A 25,694-nucleotide genomic window follows, 5' to 3' on the forward strand; every position below is an offset into this window, starting at 1 on the left:
CTGCCCTCTCAAAGCCCATCCCCAGCTGAGACCCCAGGCCTGGAGGAAGAGTTAGCCTGTTGGCTGGGTCTCCGTAGGGTGTGGGCATCATGGGGTTGCTTTGGGATATGAACCCCAAAGCTCTGTGGCAAGTCATACTGGAAGGTTCAAGAGTCCTTGGGAGGGTGGGGGCCGTGGGCATGGTCTTGCAACTCTTCCAAAGTCTCAATGTGCTGTCACATTAGCCCAGGCAGGGAATTGGTCCAAGTCAAACATGACCCGTCCCCAGGTGTTGATGGCCAAAAATGAACAGGTGATTCCAATGACGTTCATTATTAGTCCTGTTTTCATCTGGAAAAGAACAGGGTCAAAGTTAGCACCCTTGGGTCTGCCAGACTGTCAGAACAAAGGTGAGTGGGACACGGGGATCCATGCTCTGGAGAAGGGAACCAAAGCTGTTGGTTGGGCCTCCCGTCCCCAGGCCAGACTCTGTCTTCATCCCACCCCCAGGCAGAGTAACTTCACGTCCAGTGCATCCAGTACGAGTCATCACTGCTCAAAGCAGCCTGGGAAACAGGCAGAACAGACAGACTCTTCAGGCCCACTAGGACGCCTGGAAAACTGGGCCTCAGGGAGGCAAGCGAGTTACTGAAGAGCCTGGTCTGACTCCAGGTCCAGGGCTCACCCCAGCGCCTTCGCCCTCCCACAGACACACACCGGCCTTTCCAGAGCCTGAGCTGCCTTCTTTGCGTGGTCACTAACCACTGACCTCAAACCGTGTGGCCAATTTTTCACTGGGGATCAGAATTGAGCCTGCAGTCCCTGGGTTATGGGACTGCCCTCTGTGTGAGAATGCCCCCTGGAGTCCTGAAGATACCCTGCGGCGGTGCTGAGATAACTGACGCCTGAAGGGCCGGGGGACGTTTCCTCTTCACTGGCCGCCCCTGTTTGCACACTGGCCTCTCCCCATTCTGCAGCTGCAGACCTGCCCTCCTCCTGCCAGAAGAGTCCCTCCTTTGGCTGCATTTGTTTCTAGGGCAGCATCTGCTCCTCCCAGGCGGCGGTGTCCCATCCCCGGGCCCCGAGCCTGCCCCCCCACCCACCTGCCACCACCGCCTCCATCTATAGCCTCTATCAGTCTCTTTGGCTGCCATTCGTGTTTCCCCTATCCTCAGCCTCGCCCCTCCTGACTCTCCTCTTGTGTTCTTGCTAATCTGTGAAGTCTATGTTAGCCGTATGAGACCCCCACCCTCACCCCCTCCAAGTGCTCAGTAAAGGTTCCCGTGATAGCTGCTTGGGCACCTCATGGTGGGAGATTCTGTAACCTACCTCTCAGCTTTGAGAGACAGAACAGTCTATGAAATAAGAGATGGTATCAGAAAGATGAAAAAGTTGCTTATAAATGCAAAGAAGGAGTTAGGTCTGGACGTTTGGTTCCAAACTGTTTAGCATCACAGGGTATCCCTCAGGACCAAAGGATCATAGCTGATGGGAGTGAACAAAAGCGGCGGCGTTACCATGTCGGAAACCTTGAGGTGTCCATAGGAAAACACGATGGCGTTAGGCGGGGTGGCCACGGGCAACATGAAGGCAAAGGAGGAGCTCAGCGTGCAGGGGATCATGATGTACAGCGGGTTGAGGCCAATGGAACGTGACTGGGGGAAAACACAGCACCACAATGTCACAGATGCAGAAAACAAAGCTTCTGGGACCGTCAGTCTGAGAGCATTTCCCTAACGTATTAGGCGCATTCCCACCTCTGTGCCTTCGTCCTGCTGGGTCCACTACCCTTTGCCACACCTGGATGGTAACTCTGCTGGACCCTGAAGGCTAAACTCCCCAACATGCCTTTTTGGACCCCCTTGATTCATTCAACATGTATTTCTTGGGCATCTACTATATGCCAGAGACTGTGCTAGATGCTCCTGCCGCCCACGTGTGCACATCTGTCTGTCCTGATGCAGACAGAGAGAGCCTGGAAGGTAGGGACCACATCTCTCACCTGTGTAAGTGCCTCAGTATGTATGTGTTTCTGTACACATTTGGGTTCATTTTGTACATGGAATTTGGTATCCATCTTTTTTACTCTAAAGCTTAAAATTCAGCCACACCTACAGAGCAGACAGATGCTCATAAATATTTGTTGAATAAATCAGTGATATAATTTGTAATGTCTGTCAATATCTACCAAGTGAATAATACATCATGTGGATCTACATGCACTTGAGGGCAGACACACATGCAGAGCGGTTCAGTGCAACACTGTAACAACACAACACACAGGAAATGGTCTCAACAGCCATCAATAGCAGGATGGTCAAATAATATATATACACACAAACAATGGAATCGTTTGCAGCTGTAAAGAATTGAGTAGGTTTTACGTTTTAACAATGGAATGATCTCTGACATATGTGATAAGATGTAATATATTAAGGTGCAGAACGGACTATGAAATCATGCCAGTTTTTAAAAAGAGAGTGTGTGCATGCTTGCATGTATGTGTGTGTCTAACACATTCAGAAAGATATCCAAGAAATTAATAATAGGAGTTATCTCTAGGGAGGAGGCTAAAGGGTAAGGATCTGTATGCTCTTTGTATTATTAGACGTTTTCCAGCCATGTGTATGTACACATTTTCAGCTTTGACAACTTCAAGACTATGATTTTTTTTAATGATTTGATAGTATTCCATTGTATGAATATATGACAACTTATTTCACCAATCACCTACTATTATGGAAGTATTTTTTTATCACAGTTCCGTGATGTGCATCTTTATAGTATAAACTTGTAAGCATCTCTAATGATTTGCCTAAGATAGACTCCAGAACATAAAATTCCCAGAGTCAAGGGGTATGAGCGGGTTTCAGGTTACAGTTCCTGTGAGTGAACAGGTCTCGGAAAAGCCAATTTCCTTCCTGGTTTCCCCCATGATGTATGTACCCCACGTGTCTCTGAACCAAGCTGGGAAGTCACCACCTTCCCCTTGCCCACATGTGGTGCTAAGCCAGGATTGTGAGGCCTGTGGGGAATCTAATTCAGGGCTTCTGATTCTAGAAAAGCTTGTTTCCAAAAGGCCTGACCACTTGCTCTGATGAAGACCCCCATTTATCTGACTGGTCTGGGAGTGAAAGCCAGGCCTCTGTGTGTGGAGGGAGTCCTCACTGCTGCATGACCAGCATCAAAAGAGGCTCCTTGGCATCTTTTTGTTCTGGGCTACCTGCTGAGGGGTGGGGGAGATGGGCCACTTTGCTCTTCCTAACTCTTCCATCTTCACTTGGAAAGGAGAAAGTCACTTGAGTTTGCTTTGTATACACATGGACACCCTGGCAACTGAATGAAAATTTACCAACTTCAGTCCTGTGCTGAGGCCTTTGTAAGTCTGTCCTCCGAGCTCCAGAACATCAAAGGGTAGTGAGCCCCAGTTTCTCCCAGGCTCATTTCCCATCTACAGAGGGTTTTCATAGCCCTCATCCTACTTGACCCTCAGCGCATGCATAGGAGAAAGAACTTGAGTGATGTGTTTGGAAGATCCTGAACTTGAACTCAGGTCTTCTGACTCTAAACCTAGGCCTTTTTCTGTGCCACCTTGAGTTGGTACTGCCATGTGATGAGTGACAGAAGGAAGTGCAAGAAAAGATGGCAGTCGAGCCTCCTATATGCTCTACTTTCTTCTCAGGCCCAACTCAAAACTACGCTTGCCCAGAGAACACAGTTCTTTAGCCTGACCCTCAGCACCCTCATTCACAAGCTCTCTAGGCTCAGGGCACACTGCTCCACGATCCCTGAGCTTGCCAAGCAGAGCTTCTGGGAGTTTTCAGTCCCGCAACCGTTTCCTTTACATGGGCTTTGTCCAGCTGGGTCCTCTCTGCCTTTCTCCTGCTGGGTCCACTACCCTTTGCCACTACCTAGGCCTCCCTAAGGTGCCACTACTCCATCTCCGCAGAACGTCCTCTCCCCTCCCATCATCCCCAGGCTCCAGTTCCCCCAAGATCTCTTCCTGGTGGGTTCCAGCCAGTGGTGACCCCTGTCCTGCAGGCCTCCCGCTCACCTGTGCTACATTCTGAGAGCCCCTCTATCATTCCCCCATGGCTTCCTTGGTGCCAGCGCTGCCTCCCGAGCTTGAGAAATAATCAATTACATTTATAAACAAATTTAGAGCGCCCAGTTCTTGCTGAGCATTTCGGGTCGGTATAGAGGATACCGAGAAGAACCAGCAAAGTCCTGAGGGCAGGCCCAGGGCCATCAGGGACTCAGGGACCTGGGTCTCCAAAGCCTAGCTAGGCTTGGGCCCCGATGTCACTGCTTCTGTAGGGATCCAGTCAGCTTCCTCTGAAACGATGACTCTCCCCCAGCCGAGTTACTTACCATGGAGGCAAAGATGGGCAAGAACAGGGTGGTGGTGGCCACGTTGCTCGTGCACTCCGTGAGCACAGCAATGAGTGAGGACATGATCAAGGTGATGGCTGTCGGGGACACGGTGTGCAAGGGCTCCATCTGCTTCCCCATCCATTCTGATAGCCCCGAAGCCTGGGAAGCACGGGGCGGGCAGTCACCACAGGGCCACTGGCTCACAGCTCCTCCAGAGCCTGGAGGGAACTTCATCTTTCTCTGAGGAGCTCAGGCCAGCCTTCACTTCCAGCTCTCTTTCTCTGAATACATACCATAGGTGCTGTCATTCATGCCTACAGTTTCGATCTCCAACCTCACTCTGCTCTCTCTGAAATCTGTTTCTCCAGCCTAGCTGGTCTACTGTCTGGATTTCCACCCAGATGTCCTGGGAGCATGTCAGACTAAACACGACCCAACCTGAATTCACCCTCTCTAGCCCAGAATCTGCTCCCCCTGTGCTCCCCAACTAGGTGACTGGACTCACCTACTATTCAACCTAGAAGGCTAAGGAGTCATCCTGGGGTCTCTCTCCCCCTTATTCTTTATGCCCAGTGACCATGTCACCCAAAACATCTCAAGTCCATCATCTCCTCTCAGTCGCCATAGTTCTTGAAGCTCAAGAGAGTAATTTGAGCCAGAAACTGGGAATTTATATTTAGGGCTTTAGACTGAGACTAGATTGTCCAGGGAGAGAATGAAAAGTGAACAGAGAAGAGGCTAAGGATAGAATCTTTGGGAACACTCATATTTATAGGAGAATAGAGAAAAAGTCAGCATAGGAGACAGAGCAGGAACAGCCAGAGTTACAAGTAGGAGAGAATGATGTTTGGAGGACCAAAAGAGGAAAGAGTTTCAAGGAGGAGAGAATGGTCCATGGAGTCCAGTGTCCTGAAACTGTGTTAGATGAAGGCTATAGAGCATCTACTGGGTCTCCCCCAAGCCCCGCCCTTCTTAGGCCTCCACTCCAGACATCCGAGAGACTTTTCCTAAGTGTACATCTGACCAAGTCACTCTCTGGCTTCAACCCTTCAGTAGTTGCCACCACTTTCAGAATAAAGTCCACACTCCTTATCTTGACCCTCAGTGAAGCAGTTTCTGGGAAGTAACACCAGCCTTATTATCTTCTGCTGTTCTTCAGCTAGATTATTTCATACTTATTTCTTTACTCGTGTGTCACTTCTTTCTGAACTGCTTTTCCAGATATCCCCCCCATCTCTAGGATGAGAAATCCTCAAGAACAGAGACTGTATCTCAATCTCCTCTGTAATTCCTATGCCTGACCTAACATAGATATAGTTGGAAGGTTTGATGATGAATGAATGAGAGATGAATAGATGGATGGATGATTGGAAGGAGAAGTGACTAAATGGATGGATATGTTCATCAAAAAAAAGCATTTATGAACCCACTACTTGCCAGCTAGATGCTGAGCAAACAGCAATAGTAAGATAGACCAAGTTATCTATAACATTCTATTCCCGGATAGATGGACAGATGCACAGATGAATGAACAGATGGATGAAGGACAGCAGCACCAAGGCGGCTCATCCCCTCCCCCTCTAGCTCATTTCTTCCCTATTAGGAAAGGAGGGAAGGAAGAAAGTTGCATCTTGGAGGGTATTTTCTTCCAAATGCTGTTCTCTTCCTATGTCACTACATACCTAGCTAGAGAAAAAATTTCTAAATGGCAACAGTATCAACAAAAGAGGTCAGCAGGTTGATGAACCAAAGGAAATGGTGAAACTATTCACAAAGATTTCAAAGAAAGATTTGCCTTGAGTAAATCAAAGCAGAGATCATTATTACCACAGCCTCCCAGGAGACTTCCCAGCGTCCCCCGCCTCTCTTGGCTAACCATGATCATTCACTCGTCTCTGAAATCAATCAGAGAGTCCTCACTCTGTTTCAGGTACTACGCATGGTGCAGTGTTTGCAGATGACAAGACAGAGGCACTGTCCTCCTGAAATGTGCAGTTACGTGGAGGAGACAGACATGGAAACACAGAGGCAGAGCCCCGGGGTGCTGGGAAGGAGGGGTGCAGAGGCTCTCAGCTGCCCTCCCGGTGAAGGAAGAGGCCCTAGGCAGCCCCTCACCCTGCCCCCGCCCCGGCAGTGGAGAAGTTACCTCGCATCCTTTAGCCACAGCAAAGCCGCCCCCCAGGAGAAGCACGATCCCCCAGGGCACTTTCTCCTGGGCTACCTTCCAATTCAGCAGTGGGGGTGGATAGAATGGAGTTTTCCTTTCTGAGAAGAGACGATAAAAGCACACACATACATTGGGAATTCCAGTGGTGGCCCAGTGGTCAGGACCCTGCACTTTCACTGCTGAAGGTCATAGGTTCAATCCCTGGTCTGGAAGTTAAGATTCCACAAGCCGCATGGCACAGCCAAAAAAATCACATTAGCAGCATTAGCAAACAAAAGAGATAAAAGTGATCTCATCAAGGGGGCATAAAAGCCTGCAAGGACAATGAGTGCCATCTCATAGCTGTAAATCAGCTAAAATTTACAGTAATCACTACATTGACTGCTGGTAAAGATATGGTATATTAAAGCTATCATATGCTCTGGTAGCGTTATAAATTGGTACAGCCTGTTTGAAAAGCAATCTCCCAATAACATTTTAAAAGACTTTAAGATATATATACTCTTTTACCCCAGCACCATCACTGCTAGAAATTTATCCTAAAGAAGAAACACTCTCAAAGAAAAAGCTATATATACAAAAGCATTCATTTATAATAATGAAACATTCAAAATAGCCAGAATGCTCCATAACAGGCGAATGGTTATAGCCCCCTGATACAATATATTGCCATAATTAAGAAAATAAATTTGAAGGCTGCAACAGTAACAGGAAATGTTTGTAGAATAACTACAAACAAAAACATGAAAACAAAATCCAACAGAAAACAGATTGAAATATGTTTTGATTATAGCTATATAATATCTGTATACATATTAACAAAGATTGGGAGGGAGAGAGAAACCCCCAAAATAATGATGGCATCATGGGAAATCCCTTTATGTTCCTCTTATAAAATAAATAAGATTTTAAATGCTTAAAAAGCAAAAGAAGAGGTCTTGCACCAAACAATACCCAGGGCAGTCTTGGAAAACACCCAGTGCCCAGACTCTGTGTTCGAGCCAGGCCTTTGGAACAGGGTGAGGTTTTCTCCCTCCTGGGCCCAGGGAACCTCATGGAGACCCTTGGCTGCCAGGGCCCCAGCCCTGATGAGTGGGAGGCCAGGACAGGAGCCTCACCTTCCTCGGTCTGGCTGCAGAAGTTGAACTTGGGCTTCTGCGAAGGCATGATGAACAGCAAGATGGCCACAAAGATGGCCACGGTGGCATCGGAGGCGTACCTGGGCAGGGAAAGCACATAGGATTAGCCCGGCTTGGCTGCAGTGACAGTCACGCAGCGAACCTGCTCTGTGTCTGAATGCTCCTATGTGAGGAAGCTGGCTCCTCTGAGAAAGAAAAGTGATACTCCGGGACTTCCCTGGTGGTCCAGTGGCTAAGACTCTGTGCTCCCAGCGCAGGTGGCCTCGGTTCGATCCTGGTTGGGGAACTAGATCCTGCATGCTGCAACTAAAGCCAAATAAATAAATAATTAAAATGAAAAGAAAGAAAATTGATACCCCAAAGGCCAAGATCAGGGGTGCTGAGGCAGACTGAATCCAAGCTGGAAACCAAGACACCTATATTCTTGGCCTGGCTCTGCCACCATCTTTGAGTAACCCTGAGCAGCTCATTTCCCTCTCTCAGCCTGTGCTGCTCTGTAGGTGAACTTCATGCACTCTTCTCAACCAGATTCTCTGGATTTTGGGGTCACCAGGATGACCGCAAGGACTCTGGGGCGACCCCAAGCAGACCTTCAGAATGAAATGAGGCACTGATAGGTGGCTATCTCTCAGACCACATCTTCCGCCTTTTCTAGGATATGCATGCTCTCAACTTTTCCTCCTTTCTGATCACATAACTTAGCCAGAAGAGAAACTCCTTATCTCCCTTTGGCCAAGTCTCTTTCTAAAGAAGCTTCTGGACCCTGGATGTGCGTCTTCAGAGGGCCTCATCCGAATCTGGAGAAAGATAAGGACGGATAGACGGCAGAACAGAGACTGAGGAGCCAGAGCACTGGGAGCCCCAGTCGTCGCCCAGCAAACTTCTGTCACCGCCTGGCTGCCCTGAGGGACCACAAGAACACATCTGTGAGCTTGTCGGAAAGACTGGTGAGACAAAAGCAAGTCCGGCAACCAACAGAGCATTCCAGAACTGGACGGCAGAAAAGGAGAGCCATGAAAGGTGCTGCGGGAGGAGCCACTTACTTTGTCTTTCCCTCTGCCCAGGCGATCGACACCCAGCCGGGCATGAAGCCGGGGTCCCGGGTGAACCACAGGCCGACCAGCAGAAAGAAGCAGAGCAGGACGTTGATCTCAGCGAAGGAGAGGGGCCCCAGCTTCCTGTACTCCGCCCACAGCACCTCCTGCGCAGACTTCTCCTTGCTCTTCTTTTCCAGGCTGCAGCCCCAGGACAGACTAGAGGAGGCAGAGATGACAGGGCGGGGGGAGCGTGTTGGTTGGCCCCGGGGCTGGCTGAGTGGAAGTGTGAACAATGGGCAGCAGAATGTGTTAGAAAGCCACAGCGGACTGCCCGTCACCAGGGGGCGTTGAGCAAGTCCCTCCCCACTCCTCATCTCTGTCATCTGCCCACCCGACTTCTCAGGACGTAGTGGCAAAGTCTGTTTTGTGTGCCCAGCATATGCCCCAGGGTGCCCCCAGAACTGGAGGGTGCCCCCAAAGGAAGCCTGAGAAGGCACAGCTCAGATGGCCAGTCTAGGCCAAGACTCAGGACGAGAGGATGGCCAGGAGGGTGGGAGACTGAGCGAAATGGAGCGGGGATGGACAGGAGCAGAGGGGGCAGAAACAAGCAGAATCGAAGCCACCGCTGGCAAGGGCGTCCTGGCCAGTATCAGTCGCCTAGAGGCCAGCTGCTGCCATCATCTAGGGGACACTGAGAAACATGGAACCAGCTCGCGGTAGAGCCAAGGCTCCCTCAAGCTCCCTGTTTTCCTTCTCCCACTGCGGCCTGGAGCTGCTTTCAATGGTACCGGCATGCCAGTCCTCATCATCAGGTGACTCAGGAGGACACAAGGGACAAGGACAGGTCCCAGCAGCCTGGGTCAGGCAGGAGCAAGGTGGGTGCTTACATTCGAAGGAGCTGAGGTAAGATTATTGACCCAGCAGACTCGGGTGGGGGGGCTGGAAGTGAGTGTGGCTAAGGCAGGGGGAGAAGCCAGCCAGGTCCTGCTCTCGGATGGGCTCCCAAGGGACCAGGGCCCATTGGCCAACACACCTCCCCAGAGCAACCGGCAGCACATCTCCCCGGGGAGGATACCTAGCCCTGGGGAGAGCCAAATCATAGGAAAAGACCCTGATCCTGGGAAAGACTGAGGACAGGAGAAGGGGGCAGTAGAGGATGAGATGGTTGGATGGCATCACTGAGTCAATGGACATGAGTCTGAGCAAACTCTGGGAGATGGTGAAGGACAGGGAAGCCTGGCGTGCTGCAGTCCATGGGGTCGCAAAGAGTCGGACACAACTGAGAGACTCAACAACAGAAGTCTTGGGGAGGGACTGGCTGGGGTCACTGGCACACAGAATGCCAACCCCGAGGAATCTATCAGCCTGAAGGTGGTGGCAAGGCCAACTTGATTGTCCCTAGAGAGCCTTCCCTTCTGGGAGTCCTTCCTGGGACCGTAAGTCAGACTTCCAAGGAGCACAGGAGTTGCAGAATAGGTACCCCGGTGCTGAATCCTGGAGCCAGGGCTGGATGCAAACCGCCTTTAAGAGGGTAAGAGCCAGCCTGGGGATGTGGCTCGGCCTGGAGCAGGGACTCAGGGATGTTTGGACGCAGCCTCCCGTGGGGCTCAGGGGTTAGGAAAGGACGCTACAGGGGTGAGGGCTGGGAACTCAGGTCTACACAGCCTGCCAGGATCTCTGCTTTGGACAAGAGGCCAGGCCGTTTGTCCCCAGGGCCACCCACCAGGGGGATGGCTCCGCTGGGGTGGGAGCTGGCCTCTCTGTCCTCGCCCCGGTGGCATGAGAGTCTGTGTCCTACCTGCCACTAATCTACTGCCTCCTGGAGTTCCTGAGACTCTGGCGCTGGGCCGGAAGCTTCAGGCTTCCAGAACAGGGTAAGAGGGGACTCTGGTAGCCACCCAGCTCTTTTCTGATGCTGGTGACACATCCTGACAACACAGTGGCTGCAGACTCTGGGGGCAGCATCATATATTCAGTTGTCCAGTGCTGGCCTTGCCGTAGTGGTGCCACCAGGCCTTCAGGGCCCTCTGAGGCTAAGTGTTCCACGCTTATCTTTGGGTTAATCCATCTGGTGACCTCTGGGCTGGCATGAGAGAAAGGCAGGTGGATCCAGCCTTCCTGTGGGAGCCCCGGGGGGCTGGATAGGTGCACAGTGTCCTTCTGCAGTAGAATGACCTTCCTCAAGCTGCTGATGAACTGGGTAGACATGCTGCTGGAGAGGCCAAGGTACCCTGCGCCCCCTAGAAGGGGTCCAGGAAACCCTCCTCCCTGACTCAGGGCTCAGCCTGATGAGGAGGGCTGGGTGTAAGCCAGCAGCAATATCCCACGAGTCCTGAGGGCTCCTGGGGTGAGCTGCGGCCTCCTTGGCTGGACATGGTCTAGGAAACTGCCCATAAACTCTGGAAGATCCATTTTTTATGAATCAGGCTGGAAGGAAAGACCCTGACATTGCTCTCCATAACCAACCAGATAAGGGATTCAAGCTGGGCAGCCAGGCGCCTAAGGGAGCAGCTTCCCTTTCACGAGAGGGTCCGGACACAGGGCAGGGTGGGGATGTGACAGAGGCCTAAGTCTACCTTTATGTTTTTAATACAACTGCTCTGATTATGGATAGAGATTTTTTTTTTTTACTGTAGTTTTCAAAACAGTTCCTCCTTCAGAAGAAAACTTAACCAAAATGCCCCTTTTTCCCCATTAACTCACAGGTTTTCATGGGCATCTTTGCCTTTCAGCTCTGAAGTCTCTCTCCTGCCACATAGGCCTGTTTATCACTGGAGCTCAAGCTCCCTGTGAATTAAGGCACAGAGCATGCGGCTCATGTAGATAAGTCCGTGCCTTTAAAAATGACAGCAACAGGGACTTCCCTGGTGGTCCAGGGGCTAAGACTCTGCGCTCCCAATGCAGGGGGCCATGGTTCGACCCCTGGTCAGGGAACTAGATCATGCATGCCCTTGTGAAGATCCCATCGGCCACAGCAAAGATCGAAGAATCCCAAGTGCCGTAACTAAGACCGGGGGCAGTCAAGTAAATAAAAACAAATTTAAAAAAAATTTTTAAATGACAACAACATTTTGAGGTGTTTGTCAGCCACATGTCATGGTTTCTGTGCAAAGCCTGGCTGCTGTCAAGGTTGACCTTGGTGAACCATGCCTGTGTGCTGGGAACCAGAAGGTAAACTTTGCAGAAGTGGCGTGCTTCTGGGAACATTGTGAGCGTTCAGTAAATCTGGGCTTGGATTGATTGGGACACTCTCAGGTCGTCTGCCGTGACCTGGCCTAAAAGTCACTTGCGGCCAAGTGGAAGTCTGTCCGGTTCTACACCAAGAACAAGCGTCTCGTTAATTGCTTTGACTCGTTCAATGGCACACCTGCTCCTTCTCCCTGGGCTGGGCGCTGGGCAGGTGCAGGGATCAGAGAGGACTTACTGCAGGCCCCAGAGGAGCTCGGGGTGGGGGGCGGCGCTGGTGCATGACTTCAAGTGACAAGGGGTGGAGGGTGGGCTCAGAACATGGAGTGTCCAGGGAGGCCCAGAGCAGTGAGCAAGCTGGCAATCGTCAGAATTGGAATGGCGGGAGTTGGGTGGGTGGGGGTGGGAGCTGGGAAAGGAGTTGCTGAGGAAGCAGCATTTGAACTGGCCTTGAAGACTGAGGAGGTTGGAAGGGAGGAAGGCAGGGAATGGCATTCCGGGGAGAGGAAATAGCAAGTGCAAAGGCATGCAGAGCCGCAGGGGTGGCAGGAAATGGAGGGCAAGCCAGCAGGAGATGGGGCTGCTGAGAAATGGTCAGAACCGGACAGGAAGCACTCTCTAGACTTAGCTGCTGAGCCAGAGGGGTTTGCTGCAGGGCCCAGCACAGGCAGACCCACTACTGTGTCACCATCTCAGACTTACTCGAATCTCATGTAGATGAAGCGGAGCCAAAACCAGGAGAGCAGGAGCATGATCAGCATGTTGGGGAAGGCAAATCCGAACCAGGAGGCGAAGTTCACGATGTCTTTGCTGTCTGGAAACAACCTGATGGGAGACACACCAGTCCACCCACATCTCTACCAGATGCTGGGCTGTGGAGAGTGGGTAGGCTGGACCCTCGGGCAGAGGCTGAGCTACAGCTGGGCCCCGAGAGCTAGTCTGAAGCAGGGGGAGTTCATCCTCCTGAGGTCCAGCCACCCACACGCACCACTCAGCACTCTCTCAATCAAGCAGGGGCCCCAGAACAGAGCCACGCACAAGACAAGCCTATGGTGTGACCAGCCGACCCTCCTGGGGGTCCACACCTGGCTGAGAAGCTCATGAAAAGTGAGGCCCTTCAGTCTAGAAGAATACACCTTTGTACACACATAACTGGCCAACAGGTCCAGGGGGTCCACGGATTCCTCAGAATCACCCTGTGGGTGTGGGCTTCCATAAGAGAAGGGCCCCCTTAAAAGATCAAATCTCAAAAGCTTCCCAGGGTGGGATCAGACAGTGTTTCCTGGGGGCCGGAAGAGAGTCACTTCTGCCCCCAGCCCCAGGCGCTGCTCCCTTTAGCCCAAGAGTGAAGTGGCATAGTACTTCCCTGCTGGTTCAGCAGTAAAGAATCCACCTGCCAATGCAGGAGGCATGGGTTCGATCCCCTGTAGGAGGAAATGGCAACCCACTCCAGTATTCTTGCCTGGGAAATCCCATGGCCTAAGGAGCCTGGCGGGCCACAGTCCATGAGGTTGCAAAGAATCGGACACGACTGAGTAAACAACAACATAGCCACAATTTTTCTCACTCAGCCCAGACAGGCAGCTTTGCCCAGAGGAGCTCCGGGGAGAACCATAAGGCCGTCATTACAGAAAACACTTGCAGAAGCAAAGCGGTCTGCTTGTTCCATCTCAAGTGCCCGCCCTGCCAGGCTGCAGGCCTGCCCTTCCCACCTCCAAGCCGCCCTCCCCACCCCTGTCCAGGGTGCTTGTCTACACAGGACGGCCACCACCATACTTCTGTTCCTTCTCTCTGTACCTACTGCGATTTGTACTTATCTTCATTAACACATTTACATCACCCATCAGAACTCTCCAGGCATCTGCTACCCTCCGTCGCCCTTGAGTATCCCACTGGCAGGCCCCAGGACCCTCTCACTTCTGTGACCCCAGCCTCACAAGACCAGGCACAGAACTAAGCCATCAGAGCCTGGTCCCATTCTGATCAGGGTTGAAAAGTTCCAAACAGCCCCCTGTTTGGGGGCCACACAAGGGCACACATCCCCTCAAGGGCAATTAGAAGGGCCATAGTGGTGAGCCGGTGAGGCACCAGCTAACCTAACCACTAACCTTCCCCAATATCATAGAACCATCATCATTAAAGAGCAAGGTTGTGAACCAGCTTTGAGGGGAGCATCTTTAAAGGCATCTGTTTTCTACAAGTTTTAACCAAGGACCCTGCTTCTCAAACTACACTGTCGTTTCCCATGACGGGGTCTGGGTTCAATCCACATTCCCCTTCTGAGCAAGAATCCTGAGCCCAGGAAAGAAAGGTGGGACTTGCCCCAGGATGAAAAGCAACCCTGTCTGTGGACATCAGCTCCCCCGCTGTGGGGTCTTGAGCGTGTGCAGCAGGGCTGGGCCACAGAGGCTGAAGGCAGCACATCCTCCCTGTTCTGACATGTCCCTCCAGCCCCAGACCCAGCTGAAGAGAAGGTAAAGGTGGGTGGGCCCCTCTAGCCCCATCCCTCTCACACTGGTATTGTCCCCAAAGTCATGGCCAGCAACTCACTCTTGCATCTGGCCCAGGAGCACCACGTTGGGTCCCGTCCCGGTCAGGGTGGCGGTGCCTCCAATGCTGGCCGAGTAACATATGCACAGGGTCAGGGCCTTGCACACGTTCTTCCTGCTGACCTCCTGCTGCCTCGCAGAGGGACCTTCCAGAGTTGCTTGGTTCCCTGTGGTGGGCACACCACCATGAATTGAGCCAGCCCTGGGGGCCACCTGCCCAGCTCCAGCTCCAGCTCCAGCTCCTGACCCAGCTGCTGACTTGAGGATCTGGGCATGCCAGCTCTGCCAGCTCTTCCCCCAGGTTTTCTTTCCTCAGCCTCAAGCCCCAGGCTGTGGTCTGACCCCATCTGCCACCCACGGTCATGTCCCACGGCTCCTCAAAGACTCGTGCAAAAACTCAGCAGCTTCAGACACACTCCTTTCTTTCCTGCCTCCTTGTTCTCCCTGAAGATGTTCCCTTGAGTAGTCCCAATCCATCTCAGATGTCCCCTCTTCCTAGCAAGGCCTCTCCCTTTTCTGCTCTTCCTCCATGTCTGGTTTATGGTGTTCTGTGGCCTCTCCTGAGTCAGATGAGCTGTCCGAGGGGACCCCTGACCCCACCCCACCAGGCTCTGTGAATCTGCAGTACGAGGGTGTCTGCTTCATCTCTGCAGCCCAGGACCTGGTCCAGGGTCTAGCCATCAGCACAGGCCCCGAGAGGCCATGTGGGGCCCTGGGGATGAACAAGGCAGAGGAAAGGCATGGGCACTCTCTGACTTCCTCGACCTCAGTGTCCAGCGGGGGAGCCAGGTGTGACCACCGGCCCCAAACCTGTGGGAACAGAGTGGCGGAGGGACTTGGCCTGTTCAGACGAGGTCTCCCTAAGGATGAGTAGGGGTAGAAAGGATTCCAGGGCATCCAGGAGGAGCTCAAAAGATACCCAAATGAATAATCACGTCAACATGTATTGATTTCTGTGATGGCAGGAAGAGATGCGGGAGGAACTTGCTATAAGCTCCACGAAAAGATGGAACTTTTATGCACTAAGCACATTCCTAAAAGTTAGGAAAACAGCATTTCAAAGTACTTCTCTATGTGCTTGTAAACAAAGAGGGCTCCAGAAAGCAGGGAGGTGGCTCAAAGTTTTTGGAAACAGAGGAGAAGCCTGCCCTGGCCAGGGGCTCACCTGGCAGCTCGCCGGCCTTGCCCTTTTCTGCTAGCTCCAGGGTCCCCAGGTTGGCCTCGGTGGCTGCACTCGTGGCCTCCATCTGCTGCAACACGGCCTCCACGATGGGCACCATCATGGCCGTGGTGGCTGTGTTGCTGATCCACATGGAGAGAAAGGCCGTGGCGCCCATAAAGCCCAGCATCAGCCTGCAGAGGAGGGGTAGAGAGGAAAGCCAGAGAATTCCCCACCCCGGCCACCTCCAACCCCTAGGGAACTAGGTCCTGCCCCGTGCAGGGACGCCAGGGGCCAGCACCAGGGTGCAGAGGCCGGTTTGGGACTGGATAGTCCAGGAGTGATGCAGTGTTAATACCTGCCTCCCCACCTCCCTCCCTCTGCCACTCTCCACAAACATTATTGACATCTATTCTGCTGGCTACTGGGTCACCACGAGGCCTCAGCTCCCGTCGTGGCTCTAAGGAGCTCACGCTCTAGCAAGCGAAGCACAGGCACGCAGTTGGTGCAGGCAGAGCGTGGAGTTGGCCCTAGTACAACCTAGGGGCACACAGGAGGAGCAGTCCCAGCTTCCCATTTCTACCTGGAGGATTCCCAGCCCCCCAGATCCTGCTCCTCCTGAGTTCAGAAGGCCTGCGTGGAGTCAGGCTTCCAGAAGGGGGAGAGCCAGGAGGGGCCTGGGGAAGTGGAACCTCCCTCGTGGCTAACCCCCCCCCCACGTCTCCACTCACACACTGTGCCCCCCTCCACTCTGCAGCGGATCAGAGCCCCAGAGAGTACTCAAAACACATGTTCCCTTCCCGCATGGTACCCCACTTTCTACCTCTGTCCCCGCTGAGTCATCTGCCTGGAAAACTCCCCTCATGGCCCTTCAGAGCCTTCAGGCAGCACCTCTTCTCTGACGCTTCCCTCCCAATGCACACGGGGTAGGGCTGACCACACCCTCCTCCGTCTTCTCTAGGACGCTCCTCCCTGGCTGGAGACAGAACTGTGTCCACATCTGCTCCGTGAGCACGAAGGTCTGATTCTTCACCACGGGTGCCGCACACTTGGCACAAGGCCAGGAGCAGAAGGTGTTCCAGGGTTGGGGGGCAGGAGGGATTTGGCTGAATGGAACTCAACTTCTTGGCTCTCTCGCCCTTCCGCAGTCAGGCCCCTCCCCAGGGCCGCTCATTTATTTGCCTGTAGAAGGGTCTGGGGGCTGCCCTGTACTGTGGTTTAGCAGATGTCCCTGCAGGTAGATCTCATGGCCCCCTAAGTACAAAGGCTGGAAGCCAGGCTTAGAGGAGGGGGCAGTGACAGGAAGGAGCAGAGAAGCATGAATGAATATCTTGGATTTGGTTTGGGAGCAAAATGCTCCAGCATACTCCAGAATAAGGTCCACCCGCTGATGGAGAAAAGCCTCCCACTCAAAGGATCCTAGGAACAAGAATTCGGGGGCCTGCAAGGCCTCATGTTTCTAGGCAACCAGTTCTGATGTGACCCTGAAAACCAATCGCTGGAGGGACTCGATGTCAAGAAGGGTCACAGGTCAAAGAGTCCCAAGCCCTCACTCAAGACAGCTGGGGTGCCAAGGGTGCTCAGACACTGGCCTCCTGGAGGGCGGGCAGGTCTCTGCCCTCAGGGCCAAGCATGGTCCTTGACACAAGGACATCGAAGGACGGACTCACTGTGAACTAACCCACCCGCCTTCCCAAGGCTGGGCTGGGTCACGGCATCATTTAGAAAGATGCATCCTGAGTTCCAGATTAGAGGGGGCAGGGTGCCATCAGACAGGCCAGGTCCAATCCCCATGTGATGTCAGCAGACCATTTAACCCCTCTCTGCCTCAAATTCCTCATCTACAAAACAGAACATGGGTAATGAGAATAAACCCCAACTCTCAGAGGTGTGGTAAGAGTTAGAAGAGGTGATGAGTAAGCCCCTGGTATCATGCCCTGGGCACTGCAGGCACCATGGTGAGTCTGCGAGATCAGCTCCACGACTTGGCGGGAATGGCCTGTGACTGGTAGGGAGACCTTGGAGAGGGGTGAGACCACTGAGTGGTGGGCGGAAGGTGAGGTGGGCAGCAGCTTTGCAGAGGGAATAGATGTGCCAGCTTTGGAGAGATTTTTCTACTTCCCCCTGAGCTAAGTAGTTGAGCCATCTCTTTCCTGCTTTCCCCACAAAACTCCCAGAGGTATCAGGTACAGCTTGATACAGCTGCACCCACCTTGTCCCCTGGATCCTGCAGCCTTTCCCCCAGGAAGTCTTCTGAATGTGCAGGGACCCTTGTTGAGCAGCCTTCTCTAGATTCAGAGAAACTTTACCCACTGCTGCTTACCATACACTACCCCCCCCCTCCCCCGGAGTTGCTCTCCGACTCCCATCATCCTTGCATCTGGCCTCCCTGGCTAAGGTTGTAACATGACCCACCCTGGGGTCTGCCTGGCTGCCCTGCCCTGTGAGTTCGTGCCCCATATTCCCCTCCCCAGCCCTGGGGCCTAACTGCGAGAGAGAGGAGGCATAATTACTGTGCAGGCTTGGTCCCCACCCAGAGGAGCGTGCGCAGAGCAATCCTCTTGTGCAGGTTCCAGTGCTCCACAGCCACAGCCACGATGAGACCGCCAAGGAACAGCATGTTGGTATCCTTCATGTACTGGATGCTCACCTGCAGATGGGCACAGAGGCCCCATCAGACCCGCCCCCTGGCCACACACTCCTTGAGCTCAGGGCCACCCAAGTCCCCAGAGACAGGTGAGCAGAACAGATACTGACTTCAGGGCAGCTTGGAGTGGGGACGGAGGGTCAAGGGTATGTCTCTCTGCCAGAGAGAGCCCACAAACAGGGCATGATCTGGTCCCACGGATCCTACGCAGCTGAGAGCTGAGCTCAGAGGATGAGTCATAGGGAGAGATGTTCTGGGGCTGCTCACCTGCTTGGAGTCCAGAATCTTGAAAAGTGGGAAAAGCAAGGCAGGCAGGAGGGCGGTGATAGCCAGAGGGATGACTTCTGTGCACCAGTAAACGGCCATGATGATGATGATGTAGGCACACCTGACAAACTGGAGAGACAGCCCTGAGATCCTGCAGACTGCTGCCATCCCGCTCCCCAGCCCAGAACACTCAGCATGGCAGTGGGCATGCCTGCCTGTGTGCTCAGTCACTTCAGTCGTGTCCAACTCTTTGCAACCCTGTGGACTAGAGCTCACCAGGCTCCTCTGCCCATGGGATTCTCCAGGCAAGAACACTGGAATGGGTTGCCATGTCATCTGATTTGAAAAGCCAGCTCATTGGAAAAGACCCTGAGGCGGGGAAAGATTGAGAATAGGAGAAGGGAACGATAGAGGATAAAATGGCTGGATGGTATCATCAACTCATTAGATATGAGTTTGAGCAAGCTCTGGGAAATAGTGAAGGATAGGGAAGCCTGGAGTGCTGCAGTCCATGGGGTTATAAAGAGCTGGACAACCTCCAGGGATCTTCCTGATCGAAGGATCTAACATGCGTCTCTTATGTCTCCTGCACTGGCAGGCAGGTTCTTTACCACTAGCATCACCCAGATGCACAGCACAGCTATCTTCTAATTTGATCTTTTTACTTGCATCACTCCACAATGCTGCTTCCTTTCTTTTTTTGCAAGTCGGATCATATCACTCCTTTGTTTAAAAGTCTTTCTCTGCCTTCAGGACAGAAGCCAAAAGCCCTGGCACTCTTTGGAGACCTTTCTGCCACGGAGCAGGCCCCTCCAGCCACATCTCCTTGCCCACTCCCAGTTTAAGCTCCATGACCCCAGAGCCATGGTGAGAACTGAAGCCAATGCCCCGCCTCCCGCGGCTGCAAGACGCTCCCTTGGCCGGGAGAGAGTGCTCAGGGCTCAGGTCAGCACTGCTCCTTGGGCATCTCCCCCTTCCTGCCCCTAGCCTGGGTCTGCGCCCTTCCTCTACGCCCCTGCCCCCACCCCCAGCAAGCAGCACACTTCAGTTGGCATTATTTGTTTCACCAGCACCACTCCTGACTTCCTGCCCCCCCCACCCCGAAGAGTGGAGTCAGCAGTGGAGAGCAGAATCCATGTCACTCAGCATCCAACACAGGCCTGACACCCCAGGGACACTCAGCAAATGCTGATTGGAGGAACGACTGGCACAGCATGGGCTATGACAAACGCACCTGCACAATCACAGTTTATCATCACACAAGATAACATGTGTTATATGCATGGAACATCGCACAAAGAGACATTCTTTGTCTGGACTGTGTTATCAGTGATAAAATACGAGCACCCCAGGACACCTCCCTACTCTGATGCAGGGTTTCTCAGCCTCAGCACCATGATGCTTTGAGGGGGAGGGGCCTGTCCTGCACATGGCAAGGTGTGTGGAAGCCCCCCAGCCTTTATCCCACTAGATGCCAGTGGCACTCTCCATCTGTAACAACAACAAAAGATCTCCAAACTTTGCCAGATGTCCCCGAGTTGAGAAGGAGAGGGGAATCAATGCTGCTGACAGCACTGGGCTGAAGGCAGGAAAACAATGTGGTTAGAAGCCCAGCCTTTGACACCGGGCTGGCCTGATCAGTAATCATTATCTGCCATTGTGTGGCCTACCTTGTCTTTGAGGTCGAGAAAGAGAGGTAGGAATGATCTGCCGCAGGGCTAGGCAGTGAGGGAGCGTGCTGCAGAGATTTCAGACACCGTTGTTTAGTCACTAAGTCTTTTGCAACCCCGTGATTGCAAAACCCACCAGCCTCCTCTCTCCATGGGATTTCCCAGACAAGAATACTGGAGTGGGTTGCCGTTTCCTCCTCCAGGGATCTTCCAGACCCAGGGATTGAACCCTCATCGCCTGCATTGGCAGGCAGATCCTTCACCACTGAGCCACCAGAGAAGCCTCTTAAGCACAGTAGTACTGTCTAAACTCGGTCTCCTTATCATCATATGACAGCAATTCTCAACAATGTCTTTGATAAAATACTCTTCCCACTCCCAACCCTGGCTGCCCCCTGCTTGTTTCAAGTCCTCACGTATAAATCAAGGATTGAAGAGCACCCATCCTAAACATACGCCACATAGAAAGTGATGTTTTTATTATCTAAACAGCAGGTGACACGTGTAAGCAATTTTCCCAGACAGTTCCTGGAGGTTCCAAACATAACCAATAGAAAGCACACGAGACTAACTACCCCCTCTCCTCCTTGCTTCTATCAGGAGGCTCAGGAGATGCCCCTGAATAACGTGCTAAGTCACTTCAGCCGTGTCCAACTCTTTGTGACCCCATGGACTGTAGCCCGCCAGGCTCCTCTGTCCATGGAATTCTCCAGGCAAGAATACTGGAGTGGATTTGCCATGCCCTCCCACAAAGTTGACCCTCCCTCATCTAGAATGCTCCAGAGGGTTGTGGGTAGAGAAGGAAAGGACAGGTGACCTTTGAGAAGCCTGAAGAGAGGCTGGCAACCGTGCAGAATGAGATGGGTTCCAACTGCAGGTGGAAGCCTGAACCCCAGTGAGCTCAGAGCCTTCTCTGCAGCAGTGAGTATGACCAGAGGAGTACTTCAAGCTGAGCTCACTGTGGACAATGGGATTTAAAGGTCAGCACCCAGCACAGTACTGAGCACAAAGGGTAGCTCAATAAATACATTAAATGCACAACTGAAGAAAACTGTGGCTTATCATTAACATAATTATTAAGAAGGGCATCCATGACATATTGTTTAATGGGAAAAGTGTAGCTAAAAGAGCATACTGTGTGTACATTATGGGATTTGAAAGTATTTTCATTCAATGGGACTTCCCTGGTGGTCCAGTGGCTAAGACTCTGCACTCATAATGCAGGGGGCCCCGGCTTGAGCCCTGGTCAGGGAAATACATCCCACATGCTGCAACTGAAAAATCCTGTATGCTGCAAAGAAGACTGAAGATTTCACATGCTACAATTAAGACCTAGTGCAGCCAAAAAAAAAAAAAAGTATTTTCATTTTTACTTTATACTTTCCAGACTTTAAGAATTTTTAATAATAATGAATGCATTGCTTATTTAATAAAAAGCAATTTAAAAAAAAGAAAGAACCCAGAAAATGGGTAGAAAAGTGGAGGAGAGATGATGACTGGAAGGAAGCAAGGTGTAGGAGAAGAATAAAAGAAGGAAGCCTGCAGCAGAGAGAGGCTGGGGCACCAGTGGAGGGGGACTCACCCTAGGAGTTGCCACCCTCCCCTTGGATGGTGCAGCCTTCCCTGCCGCTCTGCCCCCGACCCTGGGTTTCCTTGCAAACTTTGTGACCCTGGGGATGGGGGCAGGGAGCTCTTCAGTGGTGACCAAAACAGAAGCTCAAGAGGAGAAAACAAGAAGACAGGGCTCCAGGCTCCCAGGCCCCTGCCCCAGCACCAGGCAGGAAAAGGCAGAAAGGCAGCCTTCGGAGTGACTGTCACTGAAGTGTCTCCCCTTCCCTGGCCTGATCCTCCCTCCCAGCCTAACTTAAAGACACGCAGACACAACCTGAGCTGGGGCTCCAGCTCAGGGTCTCCACTGTATGTTGGCGGGGTGGGGGGGCGGTGGTCTTGGTCACACTCTCCTGGAGCAGGAGGGTCAGCAAAGTGACTATAATTAGTCCGGGGAACACTACTCCCACCAGCAGGACTCAAATGACAGCTCTCCTGTCTGACTCCCTCCCACAGCTGGTAACAGCCCCAAATCTCTTTCTACAGAGGAAATACTGTGTGTCACAGTTGATGTGGCAACTGAAGAGCCACCCTTGTTGGACCTGCTGTCCTCAGCCCTTCCAGGGTCTGTGATCAGCCTACCCAACGGCTCCTCCCCCACCTAGGAACCAGCATGACCTGTTTTGGCACCTACGGCCATAAAATGTCAAAACCAAGCCTCCTTGCTCCATTGTACAGATGAGAACATCAAGTCCCAGGGAACACGGGGGTGTGGCTAAAATCACAAGGATGGGGTGAAAGGTGGGAGTCCAGTTGTCTCGAAGCCTGGCTTCCTGATACCCAGTACAATCCCGCTCCTCCAGAACTGCCTTCAACGCGTCCCCTAAAAAGATCCTCTGTTGCCCAAACCTTCCTGGGTTGCGGAGGGGGAGCAGAGGTTTCCTGTCTGGGCTGAGAGTGAAAGGCTGAAAGAGGGAATGAGTAAGGAGCAGCCAGCAGCCACAAAAGGTTTCAAAGGGCTCGGGCCTCTGCCAAACGGGCCTCTCACTGCCCAGTGGGGCCTGGGCCAGCGCTCCCGGCACCGCCCCCACCCTGCGGCCAAGGCCATTCATTCCCTGCTTCCTTCCCGGGAGCCCTCGGAGGCCAGGGCTCGGGACACAGCTTCCCCGCAACCCTGGGTCGTGCCACCCAAGGCGTGAGTTCTGGGAACATGTCCTGCCTCCTGCCGGAGCCACAGTGGGCAGTGAGCAAAAGCAGGCCAACCTGACCTGCCTTTTCAGCTGGGAGCGGCAGCAGGACTCTGATTCAGCTGTGGCTTCCTAGGCTTCAGAGCTGGAAAGAAATGTGCATCATAGATTTGGAAACTGAGGCTCAAAAGAGGGCCAGAGGGGGACAAAGATGGGACTCAGGATCCCCAGGTGGCTCAGACTGTAAAGAATCTGCCTGCAATGCGGGAGACCTGGGTTCGATCCCTGGGTTGGGAAGATCCCCTGGAGGAGGGCATGGCAACCCACTCCAGCATGCTTGCCTGGAGAACCCCTGTGGACTGGGGAGCCTGGCGGGCTACAGTCCATGGGGTTGCAAAGAGGCAGACACAACTGAGCGACTAAGCATAGCACAGAATCCACCAAGGTCATGACTTTTTCCTGTCTGTCCCTGACTGGTCTCAGAAGCCACCTACAGCTGGGAAGTCCTCAGTCCCTAAGTGAAGAGACAGGAGCGAGAAGGAAAAGACAAGTGCCCAAGCTCCCTGTTGGTACAGGTGTCTTTTAGGGACCCTGGGGACCGGGTTATGCACCTGGAGATTCTGAGCCTATGGATGGGCTGTGTGGCCAAGATTTGTGCTATTTTCTAGATTTGTGTGCTTTGCCAAGACGGTTCTTGTTTCCTGGGATCTGTGAATCCCAAGATCCATGCCCCTCAGAATTCCTCGCAGGGCACCTCCCACGGCATCCGCAGCTCCAGAAAGTGCGTGCCCCCGGGGAAGTCGCGCCCGCCCGGGAATCCGTGCGCTCCACCTAATGGTCCCGGGTTTGGTGCCCCAAAAGGGGCACCCGGCTCCCGGAAGCCACCGGGCTGCCCAGAGACACAACTGACCTTGGCGGGCATCAGAATGATGAGTGGCAGCAGCAGGATCGGGGTGAGGAACAAGATCACGAAGGACTTGAACTTGGAGACATAGCTCAGTGCAGAGGCCATCGCGGAGAGGGAACCTGGCGGGTGAAGAGAGAGAAGGGCAGCCAGTCGTTGCGCGGGCTTAAGAAGGGGCCGCAGACCAGGGAGGGAGTTGGAGGGGGCGGCGGCAACTCCGCCTCCCACGACGGAGCCTCCCCGCGGCCCCGGGGGCGGGGCCATCCCGCAAGGTCGGTGGGACAAGCCTGCCCCCAACTCTGCCTCTGGGCCGCCGCGGGCGGCGCCTGCGGGCTCCAGCGCTTCGGGCCGGCGCTCCAGGAGGGGTCGGGTGCCCGGCACCTCCTGACTCTCCAAGCCCCAATCTCTCCCTCCTTTTCACCTGTGATGCCCTAGAGAGGAGTGCCCGAGGGCGTCCAAGCGGGAGGGGTCTGTCATTCAGTCTGGGCTTAGACGTTCGGGTGCCCCCCCCCCCCACCCCGCCCCAGTCCCCTCTGCATCTTCATCTGCCTTTCCTGGGCCCCGTCTGGGTCCCAGGTGAAGGTTCCCAGCGGTTTCTGAGTCTTTCAGATCTATCTCCCCAATCTCTCCCTCCTTTTCACCTGGTTACTTCTGCTCCTCACACGCCGATCCCGGAGGGGTCTCCCGCAACGGCAGTGACCCACCGAGCACCCAGCGCGGTCTGCTCCGGGGGCCTCTTCTCCTCGCCTCCCACCAACCCCACCACCCCCATCCCGGTCACGCTCGGCTTCCCTGCCCGGACCCCGCTGCTCTGGGCACAGGACCGGGCCCCCGCACCCACGCCCTCTCCCACCCAGCGCATCCCGGGCACTCTCCGGCGATCGCGCAGGAGGTGAGGCCACTGTCCTGGGCTGTCCCGGCGGCTTTCGCCCTCCAGCGGACACCCGCGCAGCAGGTCCGACGCCCCGCTGGCGCTGCGTCCGCGGAAAGCTGACTGAGCCCGCCTGACAGAGAAGTTACTGTCATTCTACAGGGAAAAGACAGTCCAGAGAGGAAGGGACTTAACCGAGGCTGCACTGAGCAGCTATTGTGTTCTGAGCCCTGTTTTGTGTGCTGGAGGCACAGGGATGCAGACGCTGCCACCACCCCCAACTAGCACTTTTCTTCCTTCTCTGCCTCCCTGTCTTCTCATTCTGCAGTCTTCTTTGGAGGAGTCCTACCCCTGTTTGTGGTTTAACCGTAACCTTCTCCATAGAGATTACTATCCTCTGTCTTTAGAGGATAAGATGTCTGAAGAGGAGGACAGAGGATGACATGGTTGGATGGTGTCACCAACTCAGTGGACTTGAGTTTGATCAAACTCTGGGAGATCGTGAAGTACAGGGAAGTCTAGCGTGCTGCAGTCAATGGGGTCGCAAAGACTCGGACACACCGGTCCACTGAAGAACAACAATCCTTGGTCTTCCACCTAGCTCTGATGCCAGAGTGCCAGATTCTCCCATATTCCCAACGTCCTCCAGTCTGGATGTGTCTCAGGACCCTAAACTCATCACATTTTAATTCAGGTTCTCAAATCTCCTGCTGTGACCTCCACCTAAGGACAGGTATTGCCCCAAGTCCTCCCTGCGTCTGCCTCTCATATACTCTTCTGCTTTGTAACTCTCATTCATCTAACCCTAGCTTTCCTCCCATCCCACCCCCACCCCCTGCCCCATCCCAGGGCACTTAGCACTATTCGTACCTATTTATTTACTGGTGTGGTTTTTTTTTAATTTGATGTCTACTTTATTCGTCCCCATATGTCCAACCAGCACCTTTCACAGTACCTGATCCAATGTGTGTGCGCAAAACTTATTCTCTGGGATGTGTGAATGAATGCAA

The 25,694-nt window shown here is 53.3% G+C and overlaps 1 protein-coding gene across 1 annotated transcript; it reads right to left on the minus strand.

Annotated features, from left to right (window-relative positions):
• Window positions 1–204: 204 nt before the first annotated feature.
• On the minus strand, window positions 205–23,921 carry SLC13A5 (solute carrier family 13 member 5). Its single transcript, XM_065910916.1, has 12 exons — window positions 23,820–23,921; window positions 18,505–18,633; window positions 18,104–18,240; window positions 15,597–15,784; window positions 14,433–14,598; window positions 12,585–12,707; window positions 8,703–8,912; window positions 7,639–7,739; window positions 6,500–6,618; window positions 4,351–4,512; window positions 1,497–1,634; window positions 205–330 (listed from the first exon to the last, which is right to left on the minus strand). The coding sequence occupies exons 1-12, from the start codon at window positions 23,919–23,921 to the stop codon at window positions 205–207; spliced, it is 1,701 nt and encodes a 566-aa protein (XP_065766988.1).
• Window positions 23,922–25,694: the final 1,773 nt, after the last annotated feature.

This window comes from Muntiacus reevesi, chromosome 18, assembly GCF_963930625.1.
Source record: "Muntiacus reevesi chromosome 18, mMunRee1.1, whole genome shotgun sequence".
Taxonomy (NCBI): Eukaryota; Metazoa; Chordata; class Mammalia; order Artiodactyla; family Cervidae; genus Muntiacus; species Muntiacus reevesi.

Excerpts from the sequence above, each read along its gene's own strand:
- SLC13A5 (XM_065910916.1), bottom strand. The coding sequence starts at position 23,921 with ATGGCCTCTGCACTGAGCTATGTCTCCAAGTTCAAGTCCTTCGTGATC. Across the intron at positions 15,785-18,103 it reads GTGGGGACCAAGCCTGCACA|GCTGATGCTGGGCTTTATGG; the intron begins GTAATTATGCCT and ends CCTCCTCTGCAG. Across the intron at positions 331-1,496 it reads ACCTCAAGGTTTCCGACATG|ATGAAAACAGGACTAATAAT; the intron begins GTAACGCCGCCG and ends GTTCTTTTCCAG.